Here is a 13,513-nt window from a genome sequence, read left to right on the forward strand (position 1 = left end):
AGGATGTGCCTAAACCGGCCCACTTCACAAACACAGTCTCCCGTTTCCCCAGCTGAACACCACCAGGCTTCACAGCCAGTCCCTGAGTCCCGGCCACATCAAAGACCATTGTCTCAGCCTCTCTGGCTGGAGGCAGCCCGCTCATTCCCAAACACAGGAACAGACGCAGAACGTTGCGGTCGGAACGTTACAGCAACATCACCGAGATGTTGTGAGAACGTTGTTTTTGATGTGTGTGCAGGTCTGAAAGTGGGAGAAGAGAGCGCAGCTCAAATGGTGTTGAGTGTACTGCACAGTCAGGGAGAACTGCAGTGCACCCAATGGCAGGGCTCAGCCCTAGTGGTCATCTGTCTGAATGACGTATTGCCTGAGCGGAGCAGAGGGGCAACCCCTGTCACCCAGTCAACACATGGCAATCAATCTTCAAAGTGCTCCCTCAATCATCACAGCACTTCTGAAGCAAAGAACACAGCATGCAGAAACATTCTGACTGATATACAGATTTAACAGAGAGAGGAAAAACAGGAGAACAGACTGTTCTCCCAATGAAGAACAAAACCTGAAGACAAACTGTTGATTTGTTTTGTTTGTTGCCAATTGGAGATATTCAATTGAGACAAGAGGCTCAACAGCAGTTTGGTTGTGTTTGATCATTGATCAATCTGACACAGACTGGGGCAGGTTGTGTTTGTTTGGATGGTTGCCCTGGCGACGACAGGAGTAGAAAACTGTTGCTCTGGGCAGCTGTACAGGGAGCGTGTTCGGATGGCACAAGGCAACAGAAAGAACGAAAAGAGGGAGAGAAAAAAAACGGGATCGAAAGTAGAACGTAGTCTGGAGAGTGAAGAGCAGCCGAGACTGTCGGGGACAATGAAAATGGAGGAGAAAAGCTTCCACTAATAGACTGGCTGGTGAAACCTCAGTGTGTGTGTGTGTGTGTGTGTGTGTGTGTGTGTGTGTGTGTGTGTGTGAGTGTGTGTGTGTGTGAGAGATAGGCCCATGGATTGGAGGCAGCATTACGTCTGGGGAGCACCTCTCTTTCCCAGGCAGGCTGAGGATGGGCTAGCCTCCCACACTGTGGAGCAGAGCAGGAAACCAGCTCAGCTGGTGGAACAATAGCTACCACTGTCACCAGCACCAGGTCTGAGGGAACCTCCCCATTACCTCCCTGTGTCTCTCTCCCTGCCCCAGTAACACCACAACAAACACCAACACACCAGAGAGCAGTAACACTAAACTACTGTAGCATACCACAACACTGTTTCACCACAAGATACAGAGAATAATAATCTCTCTTACCAGCAGTGATTGCACAACAGTGCTATCAGCATACCATTGTGCGTCTGCTGTGAATATTCTGAATGTGATGTCCTATATAATCTGCAATTTTGGAATATGCTTAAAGCGAAGTAATTATGCAGAAATATGTTTGTTACTAAAGAATTCTTTAATTTAAGAAACGGTTGTGCACAAAATATGAAGTTAATATGAACAGTGAGGAAGGGCTTGAGGCAAGCGAGTGGGTGAGGCGGACATGGCCAGCCCAGCTCAGACATTCATTCCAGCACTGACCTCAGCCATAACCCTCCTCTTTAATGAGACAAGACATTGGGTGCCATAACGTTCCATTAGAATGTACCGTTCTAAAGTTCCATTATATATAGCAGCCCATGCAGCAATGACTCAACCACTTCCATTTCCTGAGTGGTGGAAGCCAGGGACACTGCCTATTATTTGTGACTCACTGATTCGCAGCGCAAGACCATTACCACTACTCTATATATGGCTCGGAGTATTACCATATAAGGAGTGCTTAATTTGTCAACCGGGAGGTGCCAGACCAAAAAAGTGAGCGCGAGAGGGGTGTGACGACATACCCGAACGTATGAAAAAAATCACATTTATAATAAAGCGTTGCATGCGTATCATCGCATTTGCGTAGTGGCATAGAGCAGTAGAGTAGATGCACTTACAGAAGTTGCACACATGGGACATTTTTGGGGGACTTGTATAAACGCATTTCATGCAATTCTAAGTCATTTTACATGACTGGAGACTTTGCCAGAATCTTTTTTTAATACTGCACAAATTATCTAAATGGCAGGCTACTTTGAAACTGACAAACTGAGATAAATAAAAACGACCTTGTCTTGAATCCATCAATAGCCTAGGCCTAGGTGTGGAGACAGATCGAGGAGGAAATTATAGCCCTTAAAATGCTTTCCAGTTTCACTGACTCACCCAATTATGCGCAACTCACTCGCTGGTGATGGCTGATGCAGTCGTGCCAAAAGCCTCTTTTCTGTTTTGTAAAAGAATATTTGGAAGTTGATCAAACGTTTTGGTAGCCTACAGTCTTCTCTTTTCAGCAGGAGAAATAAATTTGCTTTCCAACCTGTAGTTTCCCTCGATTGTATTTGAAATATTGCAAAAGGCCTGTTTAATCTGCATGCTGTTTTTTCACTGACATATTTGTCGCGCGTTCCCGACTGTGGGCTATTCCTTGTTAAGCTATTGGGCTACAAACCACAGCTAGGCTATTTTTTTAAGAAGCTATTGATCCTCTGTGTCTAAATGATAGGCCTTCTCATGGTGTAGTTCTGCTATTCTGAATTATTTCACTTATTTCTGAACAGACATCAGTAACTCTATAACTTTGGCAAATGTATTTAAATTCATCAGGGGTGCTACAGCTCCTCCAGAACCCTTCCTGCAGCTATGATTCTATAAGGAAATACATGATGAAGTGCAACGCTGGAGAGATGACAGTTGCAGGTTCATGCCTATCAGAGCAGAGAGGGATTATGGAAAGTGAATCTCATTCTAGTTATGTGAGAGATACTGGTGCTCTTCTCACACAGCCACGGCCACGTGTTGGTCTCAAACATAGGTTACAGTGTTGCGCAAACCATAAACCCGGCCCGGCCCAACCCAAATCAACTCTTAATCTACTTTTTCACATTTTTTTGTGGGCGCAGGAGAATGAACAAATAAGCAACTCGAATTAACTTTGATAGCTTTTATTCTAATTAAATTTTTACATTGCAAAAAGTGACAATTATTTTTCATGACATGAAAGATACCAGATCTGGCCAAATAGGTGCCGGAACAAATCATTCCAAAACGGAGAGAAATTTAGCACTGAATATAAGTGTTTCTGGGGTATTTTACCTAGCACTTGCATGAGAAATGTGTGTGTGTGTGTGCATGTCCCACATATGACCCATATTAATAGCAGCATAGCGGTGAGGCCCAGTCTGTGTCTATAGAGTAGATAACCACTCACCCCCTGTGTGGAGTCTGAGGCTACGGACTGGAAAGTGAAGTCATCTCTCTTCTTGACCAGCCGGTTACACACCACCAGGGTAACCAGGGAGATCACAAACACCCCCAGGTCAGGGGTCAGCAGACGCACCACACCCCACGGGTCATCCAGGGGCAGCCTAGAAGAAAGAGCCACATGCAGGGGTCAAAGGTCATCAAAGACCTAACGAGGAACTACAATGTGTACATTCTCACACATTTACGCAAAGATAGTAAAGAGGGTACATAAACGATAGCATGTACCACAACCAGTGAGTCATAAGATCAAAGAACAAACAGAAAGAACAAAAAGAGATGGAAGAGTGAACATTGGTTGAATTCCGCAGATAACAGTAGATGATCTCCACACACAGGTCAGGGAGGAATGATCCTCAGTGACAAGATACACAGACCCAATGTGCTGTTTCCAAACATTCCTCACATACCTGGATACACCGACATGCCTCGATAGCGTCTCCCACAAACTACCTGTAAAGACAGAGAGTGTTAGGACTACCAGCTCTCCCCAGGCCACTCTGTCTCTGCCACGGAGTGTCGTTTAGGGGCGGGAAGTGTCATACAAGGCAAAGACTCTACAGAAAAACTACAACATAGCGTACAGTTACAGCTACCATAGATGTTCCCATGAGCCCCCAGTATCTCAGGGAGTAAGCCACCGTGAATGGGTTTGTGAGAAGCCCAGGCATGGGCAGACTGAAGCTGGAGTCAGCATGGTGGACTAACTCACATGGTCCAGAGAAGCAAATAATATGACATCAAAGAATACTGCTTTAGTTATTAAAGCTCCTTCAGGACATATTTATTTGGGCTGGCCAAAATAAGTACAGACCACAAAACAAAATCCACATATTCTACAGTCGGACGGTAGTAAGCATGGAGCATTCACAAGCATCCCTTCTAGCATTCCACGCTGGTGGCTAATGACAGAGCAGTAGACTGAGCATGAAGAGAGCTGGACTTAACGTGTCAAAATAAATCAGAGGTGGAGGCTATGATTTCATGGAGTTTCTTTCGACTAAGTCAGGGGTGTCAAACTCATTCCAAGGAGGGCCTAGTGACTGCTGTTTTTTTTGTTTTTAAGACCTAGCCAACCAGGTGAGGGGAGTTCCTTACTCATCACTGGCCTTAATTCATCAGTCAAAGCTCAAGGGAGGAGCGAAAACCCGCAGACACTCGGCCCTCCGTGGAATGAGTTTGACACGAGGTCTAAGTGATTGATCGAACCTAAACAAGCCCCTTATGTATGGCACAGGACATTGTTCAGAAATGCTGACTGAAAACATGGCAATGGAATGGCCTTTGTCAAAGACGTCTATATTCACTCACAGTTGTTTCCCAGCGCATGGTCCAGGTCAGGGACAGTGTACAGGCAGATCTGGAAGGAGACATGGGCTAGCAGGAAGAGAAGACTGGTGCAGAACAGAGCCTTGATGAAGCGTCCAGTATGTCCTGGAGAAAAGAGAGAGATGGAGTTAGAGGAAGGGAATGGGGGAGGGGGGCAATGTAGAATATGAAAGGGAGGATAACGTAACAATCAGTTCCTCCCATCCCTCAGTTTAAATAGGTTCAGTAAATAGCAGGGTGCACAGTACTAAGCGAGCATGAACAGGACAGCAGGTCATTATAGTGGGTGTGGGTTGAAGTGTTTTCCAAGGACCTATCCTGATCTGACTGAACTCAACATCCGCAACATCATCCCACCTTCAAATGATGCTTCATTTTCCACCAGTCAGAACACATACTGAGACCATAGAGGCACTAGTAATCACAGCAGTACATTTATAGTCTAAGCAGGAATTGCTTGTAACAGTTAATTGCCCGTTTTTAAACAAAATGGGAACATTAGACTATTATCAAGCCTGCGGATGGCATGGAGGTACTGCCCGTGCCGAACTGTGCTGCTGACCATAAAATGCCCCCCTGCCCGCTCTAGCCCCGAATCCCCTCCTCGCCACAGGTTTGTGTGAGGCAGCTTTGATTGGTCTCCCCATAAAGCTGTCAGCTCCCATCGGTGGTGTGAAACAGGCCACCGTTAAGACACAGGCACAAACTCCCAGTGTAGTGAACGAACGCTGTAGGTCCCTGTGGAGAATCCTGGGGGATTTTCCTTTACAGGCGTTGACTGGCTCAAGAAAATTAGCAGCTACAACAAGTCAGTGTGAAGGGACGAGGTTAGGGCTTTGATTGTGTTTTATAGGGCTGTTTTTCTCTGTGGCCTGCAGGGCGAAGGGCAGTTTAATGGCTCAGTGCTGCTCTACCACCCCCTCAATTACAGCAGACAGGAGGTTAGGTATTGCATTTACAAGCCTATCCCTGATCCCAGATTTAGGTTTATTCCACGAACACCAATTTACATTTATGACTAATACTAGACCTGAAGATGAAATAATATTCAACGTGGCATTGCTAGCTAGAGGTAGCACACCAGAGCAGTGAGAGAGGATTATTCATGGACCTGGTGTCACGCCCTGACCTGAGAGAGCCTTTTTTATGTCTCTATTTAGGTTTGGTCAGGGTGTGATTTGAGTGGGCATTCTATGTTATTTTTTCTATGCTTTGTATTTCTTTGTTTTGGCCTGGTATGGCTCTCAATCAGGGACAGCTGTACATCGTTGTCGCTGATTGGGAGTCATACTTATGCAGCCTTTTTCCTTTGGGGTTTTGGTGGGTAGTTATTTTCTGTTTTGTACATTTTGTGACCGGCCAGAACTGTTGACTGGCGTTAATTTTCTTGTTTTGTTTGAAGTGTTTCTTATTATTAAATCATTAATATGAACACTCGCTGCGCTTTGGTCCCCTTCTTCTACAGACGACAAGCGTTACACCTGGTTTCTGAGCATCATCCTTTTAAATCATTTCACGCACAGTCAACCATTCAAGTTTGATTTCACGCGCACCACTCAGTGATGTGAACTTTGTGAAAAGGTTAAGATTGTCCTCCCCCCACCCCTTTCCAATTGTGCAGGATCAAGATCCATCACAGCCACTCTCTATGTTGGACATGTTTATCTTCCCATGTATGAGATGGAAAGAAAAAGAGAGAGAGACGTGACAGAGCTGATCAAATGTAAGACACACAGCCTGCCTACTGTAACCCGCAGTGGACACACATGCTAATAACATCTCAGTGTGTGTTTTGGAAAAGAAGGGACCCGTCCAAGAGAGGAGTAAATAATATGGGAGGCGTTGTACACAACCAAGACCACCTGTTGAGGACGAGGTCATCCTGACTTACTGCAGACAGCTCTACTCAACCGCTGCAACCCAAACCCCTGCACATAAGCTCCTCTGTCTCCAAGTGTGTGTGTGTTTAAGTTAAGTTCACTGCACCGTCTTCCCTCTCTTCAATCCCCCGGCTCTCTACCCCTGCTACTGGAAAATCATGATGTCATTGCCATTACATGGACAGTCTCTTTAAAACGCAACTCCAAAACAAATTCTGTAACTGCCTTGCTAATCGTCAGCATGTGTCCTGTGTCACAGTATAGTTCAAGGCTATTGAGTCCGTCCCTCTCCTGTAGGACCTGAAGGGCTATAAACATAACCTATCATAGTTTATTCCAGGGTCGTCATGAAGCTGTCCATCTACTACATTCCTACGTTACATTACTCAGGACCGTCAGCTAGAGTAACATGACCTCTAAAACATCTAAAAAATATGCACACATAGACCCACTTACCTGTATTTACACTGTCATTGCACACCACTAAGTAATCCGCACCGCTATCAAAGTTTTGGGATAGTTTCCTATTCCAAGAGATAAAGTAGGAATGGAATGTGGAGGTGCATTCCAGTGTCTTAATACAAGGCCAGAGGGAGACAGCTCCTCACAGGGAACCAGAGCGTGGTACGTAGTGTTCTTTCCAGAGCAGGTTTCATATGATGGAGATCTCTCTGAGGAGAGACCAGCACAGCCACCAATCTGAGACCTGCAATCACTATGCCTAAGTACTACTAACACAAACATTATATTAAAATCACATCCATCTTCGCACCAGTGATTTTTTTTAAATGTATTTTATTTATATAACCTTTATTTCATCTAGGTAAGTCAGTTAAGAACAAATTCTTATTTACAATGAAGGCTCACTACAGGGAGATCAAACCCAAACCCAGTGAGTCGCAGGACCTTTTGTAGTTTATATTTTCAGAGACAGGCGGAAATTCGCTCTGGTGACTTCTTTAAAAAAAAAATGTTTCAGCGGACGCCCTCCTTCCCCACTCACCCTGGTGCTGTACGCGTCGTAAAACCTCAACTAAAATCTGGGGTGACATTACTGGATTTTCCATGAAACAAGATAATTTGGAGGAATTCGAACATTTACGAGAGTAGCTCTGAACATTGTTTTAACAAGTCTTGTGACTGTAGTGTACCTGTCATGGAGGGGCGCAGCGGGGTTTCTGGGGCCGGGTTAGAGTGGAAAGGAAAACAGTGCATGTTAAAAGAGCAGGGTATTATGTTTAATACTCAGGCCGCTAAACAGACACACAACTTTCACAGTTTGGTCTGGAGGTTATCCTGCAGTTGATGGGTTTATTTATTCCTGTACACTATTTAGACTGAGGGAAGATGGAATAATAGTCAGAAGTCGAAAAACAGAACCTAATTGAGTTTCATCCCTGAGAAATGAGCCGACTCCTGCCAGGCACTCTGAGCAATACTGTGTTTGTTTTAATTCACACAAAAAAACTATGTATTTTCTTTAATTGAATTGACCTAATTTGTAAAAGGGGGAACTTTCAAAAAAAGAGGACCTCAGGCATAATGGCTTATTTTTTTCCAGCGCATCGTAAAAAGCTGGTTTAGATGGCCAGTGTAAACTGGGCTGTTATGTAGAGGAGTCCGCAGGGCCAGCCTCCGGACACAACAGTCCAGTGTACAGAGGGCGTGGTGGTTCTGTTAACTTCATTAGGGTAGGGGGCACTATTTTCACCTCCGGATGAAAAGCGTGCCCAAAGTAAACTGCCTGCTACTCAGGCCCAGAAGCTAGGATATGCATATAAATAGTCCATTTGGATAGAAAACACTCCAAAGTTTCTAAAACTGTTAAAATAATGTCTGTGAGTATAACTGAACTGAAATGGCAGGCAAAAGCCTGAGGAAAATCCATCCTGGAAGTGCCATTACCTTGAAATGGCTGTTTTTCCAATGAAAGCCTATCCACCATTTAAAGTGATAGGACCCAGATTCCATTCCCTATGGCTTCCACTAGTTGTGAACAGTCTTTAGACATTGTTTCAGGCTTTTATGCTGAAAAATCTGGGAGAATGACAACATTGAGTGAGTGGACCCTGGGATGTCCTCAGAGCTGGTTAATGCGCGCGACCGAGAGCACGCCTTTCTTGTTTTCTTTTATATTGACGAAGCTTTTGTCCGGTTGAAATATTATCGATTATTTAGGCTAAAAACAACCTGAGGATTGATTATAAACATCGTTTGACATGTTTCTACGAACTTTACGGATACTATTTGGAATTTTCGTCTGCCTCTTGTGACCGCATTTGAGCCATTGGATTACTGAACAAAACGCGCCAACAAAATTGAGGTTTTTGGATATAAAGAGGGACTTTATCGAACAAAACAAACATTTATTGTGTAACATGGAGTCTTGTGAGTGCAACCATATGAAGATCAAAGGTAAGTGATTCATTTTATTGCTATTTCTAACTTTTGTGACTAATCTACTTGGCGTACGTAATGTTTTGTCTGTCTGTCTAATAAACCTTTAAACATAGAAGTTGTTCGCCTTGTATTTTGCTTCTTGCACTTCTCCACACCTTGACCGGTTTTCAATTCCTAACACCATCCACTGACTGGAAACACACACACTGCATCTCTTTGGCCTACACCACCCGTACTGTACTGCTAAAATATTAGAGTGAGAGAACACACTGACCCTGCTAATTGATCTGCTGACTAGAGTGATCTCATTCACATGTTCTATGTGTTTAAACTCATTACACTAAGCTACATTTGTTTAAAAACCTCTACCAATCAGCAACAATAATCAGCTACCTGATAGTAAACAAAAATGACTGACAACACCGACATTTCTGTTTTGTTGTTTTGCATTACGTGTTTGGATCGTACACCATGTCCTGCTGCCTACGCTTATCTGGGCTGTTCTCTGACATCCTCTCCTGTCGCAGTGCTGCGTTGGTGTGAGAAAAGCTGCCGTTTGCGTAAGAAGACTGCTGAAATAACAGTGGTGTGTGGAATCCCAGTTTCTATTGGGGCAGAGGAGAGGAGGGCACATAGCAGACACGCCTCAGGGAAAAGCTCCTCTCTGGCCCCATGGCCTCTCACTCTCAGGGCACTAATCAAACCAGGAGAAACAACCAAACAGGGGTCCACCGGCCCTCACTCCTCCCACCAGGGTTGGGGTCAATTCCATTTCAATTCCAAATGTTCCTCATTGAAAAGCATTAAAGGCAACCGGAATTGAAATGGAATTGACCGCAACCCTGCCTCCCACATAACTCCCAGCAGCAGAGAGGCTGCTGAGGGGAGGACGGCTCATAATAATGTCTTGAATCGAGTGTAACGGCCGGAATGAAGTGAACGGAAACCATTTGATACCATTCCATTCCAGTCATTATTATGAGCTGTCCTCCCCTCAGCAGCCTCCACTGCCTAGCGGGTAAAGGAAAGGAAAGGTCAGGCTTGGCAAATATCCATAATATAGCCAATATGTTTGTAGGTGTACTTTACATGCCACGTAATGAAGATAGTGTTGTAATTTGTTTTCATTATTAAAATGATTTACAGGTTGACATGGTTTGTGATGAAATATGCAGTGTACAGATACCTTACATACTGATGCTAGTTCTCTCTCATTATTCAAAATGCTGGACTCTATTTTCAATGGCTAAACCTGCTCCATCTCTCCATAGGGGAAAATGACAAATAAAGGACCACAAATTTCAAATAAACCAGATGGGCCTATTGAGAGTGGACTCATATTTGTCTGAGAACAGACAGCTGTCCTGTCCAATATATCAGAATTGGAACAGAAATCATCTGAAATCACCTGCAAACTAGTTGTCAACGGCATTTACGGCCCTTCCCACAGTCTATTCTCTGCCCAGTTTAAGCTGTGGTCGGCCTTGAGTACTCCTTTAGGGAGGCCTGGCCTGGTGTGCATTTCCCTCACACCCTCTCATTTATCAGCATGGCAGTCTGACAGTTGGGCTTTTGGGCCTTTGAAAGCCACACGACGCCTTCCTCAACAAATGACACACAAAACAAAAACCAGAGGGGACATTCAACCCTCCATGTCTCAAACTGCTGTTTCCCCCGGCGACATGAAAGCTGTGGATATGGGCGATGTCTCGACATCGGTGCCTCAGGAAGGGACGTTGTAAAGCCCCAGCAGGTGTGAATAGAATACACACGGGAGGAGATTTGACGCAACACCCTGCGAGCGTCGGCCCTGAATACCAGCGAATAAATCCCCTATATTTCTCCTATGTTGGAAACAGTGTCACCCAGCAGGCTCCAGACAGGTGCTCAATATTTGTCCTTTTACTTATCAGCTCTGGGGAAACGACAGTGTGTCCAGATTGTACAATACGGGGGATTTAGATAATAGGGAGCGAGCAATGGAAAACAGTCTTTTGAAGGGAATGTCAAACACAGTGTATCAGGTGATGTGTATTTAGGCTGGGGAGGAGCTGAAAGGGACTATTAAGGCGTATCACAGTCCTCTCTGTCAGTGGCATCAAAGAATCCAATGATACCATCCCTTATGGGCAATACAGTTGGTGAGATCCACTAAATCGAGTCTTAGCTTACGTTAATGAATGAATGACAACAATATGGGATCGATTCAATAACACAAAAGGGGAAAGCAAGAGCGCACATGCATGTGGTAGCCTTTATTCATTGTAATGCAGATGGAACAAGCTTCCTCTCGGTCTTCCTCTCAGTCACTGGAAACAGTCATAGTTTCCTTCTAGACAGGCCAGAGCGTCTGTAACCAGGTCAGCTCTCAGGGCAGTTTGACATAAGACGGCTCCTTTAACCCTCTAATCCACAGAGGAAATTGTGACCATGGCTACTCTCAACCCTAATATGCCCCCACGCTCCACCACATTCACGGAGGGTGAGAATACATTTTCCATGGAAAGGAGGAGCATGTGGAGGTGAGGCGGAGGGGTCGTTTCTGCTCGACGTCTCCAGAATCCTCCTGGTTCTGCCCCCTTGATTACATGGATCTGGTCCTCCCATGGCGGCCCGGACCAAGAAATGTGCTGATAATTGGGAGCAGGGAACGATTCAAGATGGTTTTCATTAAAAGCGTTAATCCTATTCTCTGTCAGGCTTCATTTTATAGAGGCTGGCAGACTCTGGGATTTTCCTACAGGGAATCACCTCCGCCAGCGAGTCCCACTGAAATAAACCTCTCACCATTTACACATATTCAGTTCCCCCAGCAATAGTCATGTGACCCCGCACAGCTGATCATGCTCAGATTTCCCTCCTTTTCCCCTCTAAAAGAAACATGGGTTATTGAACCTAACAGCACCGGAGACAGAATAGTATTAAACGCAGCTTGTTGATATAATCTCCCATCCTTTCATCGATGGAAAAATAAAGAACAAAAGAGAGAGAATGGGAGAATTCAACTGTTTTAATTATCTATAATAAGCGCACTTCGGGTTCTGTGTATATTTTCCCCAGAGGCGGCAGGAACAGGGTCTGATTCACTGTAGACCTTATCACCAGTACAGGAACTGATAGCATCCATTGGCTCTCAGGAGCGTGAGCCAGTTGATATGTTGGATAAACACGCCTCTGGGGGTTAAGGCTGGGTGCAGGGTGTGTGTGCTTATCTGTGCTGTTAAAAATGAGTCCCATTTCTATTTGCTCTACAGCCACCATAGACCATTAAATTGCTACCACAGACAGGGATATGGGTGGAGGATAGGGGCAGGATGTGGAAAGAGCGGATTTTCCAGACCTGAAATCATATCCACTGTTTGTTGGTATTTGATTAAGAGCCTCGTGCTAATCACATTAGCCTACGTTAGCTCAACCGTCCCGCGGGGGACCCACCGATCCTGTAGAGGTTTTAAGAGCACACCAGGAGATTTGTCTGTCTAAAATAGAGCAATATTTATGTAGAGTAAATCAATGAAACCACTTGGGTTTTGCTGAGCAAGAGCAGCGGCGGCAAAAAAAAAGAATAGAGCTGTCATGAGGTTAGCTCTATACTTCTGTACATCCTCTTTACTATAGAATAAGGACATCTTTGAGCAGTAGGTTTGTGCTGCTGACAGAATTTTTCTTTATACAGTTCTGAAAAACAACATCTGCTGTGTTTTTATCATGTCTGCAGGAGATTAACACAGACTGCAACTACCGGTAAGTACTGTGAAATCTGAATTTTATATCGAGGGAACGCTAAGGGAAAAAACCGCACCATCAAATCATGAGAAGGTAGAGATTGAAAAACTCTCAACAGGAGTGTATTGTGGTAATCAAGTTCGGCTTCCAGAGCAGAGTCAAGAATAAGAGGTTTCTGTATTTTTCAGATGAATTCCTGTCTCCTTGCCATCACAGATTACTGGCCATTAGGTTTTTCACTTTCCACATTAATATCATAGCTATATCTCTGCAAATTAGTTTTTATTCCTAACCAGACCACACATTTTTACACATAAAAGTAACCAGGAAATAGAACTAGAGCTTGGGTGGCCCTGTGTGTTATAGTCAAAAGGCCCAAATTCACTCACTCTTTAAAGGGGTAATCCGGAGTTCAAAAAATGACAAAGCGGGTACCTCACCTCTTGTTTTGGTAAACAGCTGAGGGATGGTGCTTGAGAAATAGAAACCACTCTCAAATGAATAGACTGAGCTATGGATGCCAGGACTGACCATCTATGAGCTAAAAAATTCTTTTAACCATGCTTGTTTACATTGACTTTGTTTTGGGTTCTGATGGGTATGACAGTCGAACTAAGCTCGAGGCAGTTATAAGATACACTACCGTTGAAAAGTTTGGGGTCACTTAGAAATGTCACTGTTTAAAAAAAAAAAAGCACATTTTTTGTTCATTAAAATAACATCAAATTGATCAGAAATACAGTGTAGACATTGTTAATGTTGTAAATGACTATTGTAGCTGGAAACGGCTGATTTTTAATGGAATATCTACATAGGCGTGCAGAGGCCCATTATCAGCA

General features: G+C 44.3%; 1 protein-coding gene across 3 annotated transcripts in view; it reads right to left on the bottom strand.

The window, feature by feature from the left end:
• LOC106562059 (piezo-type mechanosensitive ion channel component 1) overlaps positions 1-13,513 on the bottom strand; it is a 76,211-nt gene that overhangs the window by 29,602 nt on the left and 33,096 nt on the right. For all 3 annotated transcript variants that reach the window (XM_045689069.1, XM_045689067.1, XM_045689068.1), the window contains exons 3-5: positions 4,651-4,773; positions 3,750-3,792; positions 3,287-3,443 (exon numbers count right to left, since the gene is read on the bottom strand). In XM_045689069.1, coding sequence (XP_045545025.1) covers positions 3,287-3,443; positions 3,750-3,792; positions 4,651-4,773 — 323 coding nt within the window. The remainder of the gene's footprint in view (positions 1-3,286; positions 3,444-3,749; positions 3,793-4,650; positions 4,774-13,513) is intronic.

Source organism: Salmo salar, chromosome ssa11 (assembly GCF_905237065.1).
Source record: "Salmo salar chromosome ssa11, Ssal_v3.1, whole genome shotgun sequence".
Lineage (NCBI taxonomy): Eukaryota > Metazoa > Chordata > Actinopteri > Salmoniformes > Salmonidae > Salmo > Salmo salar.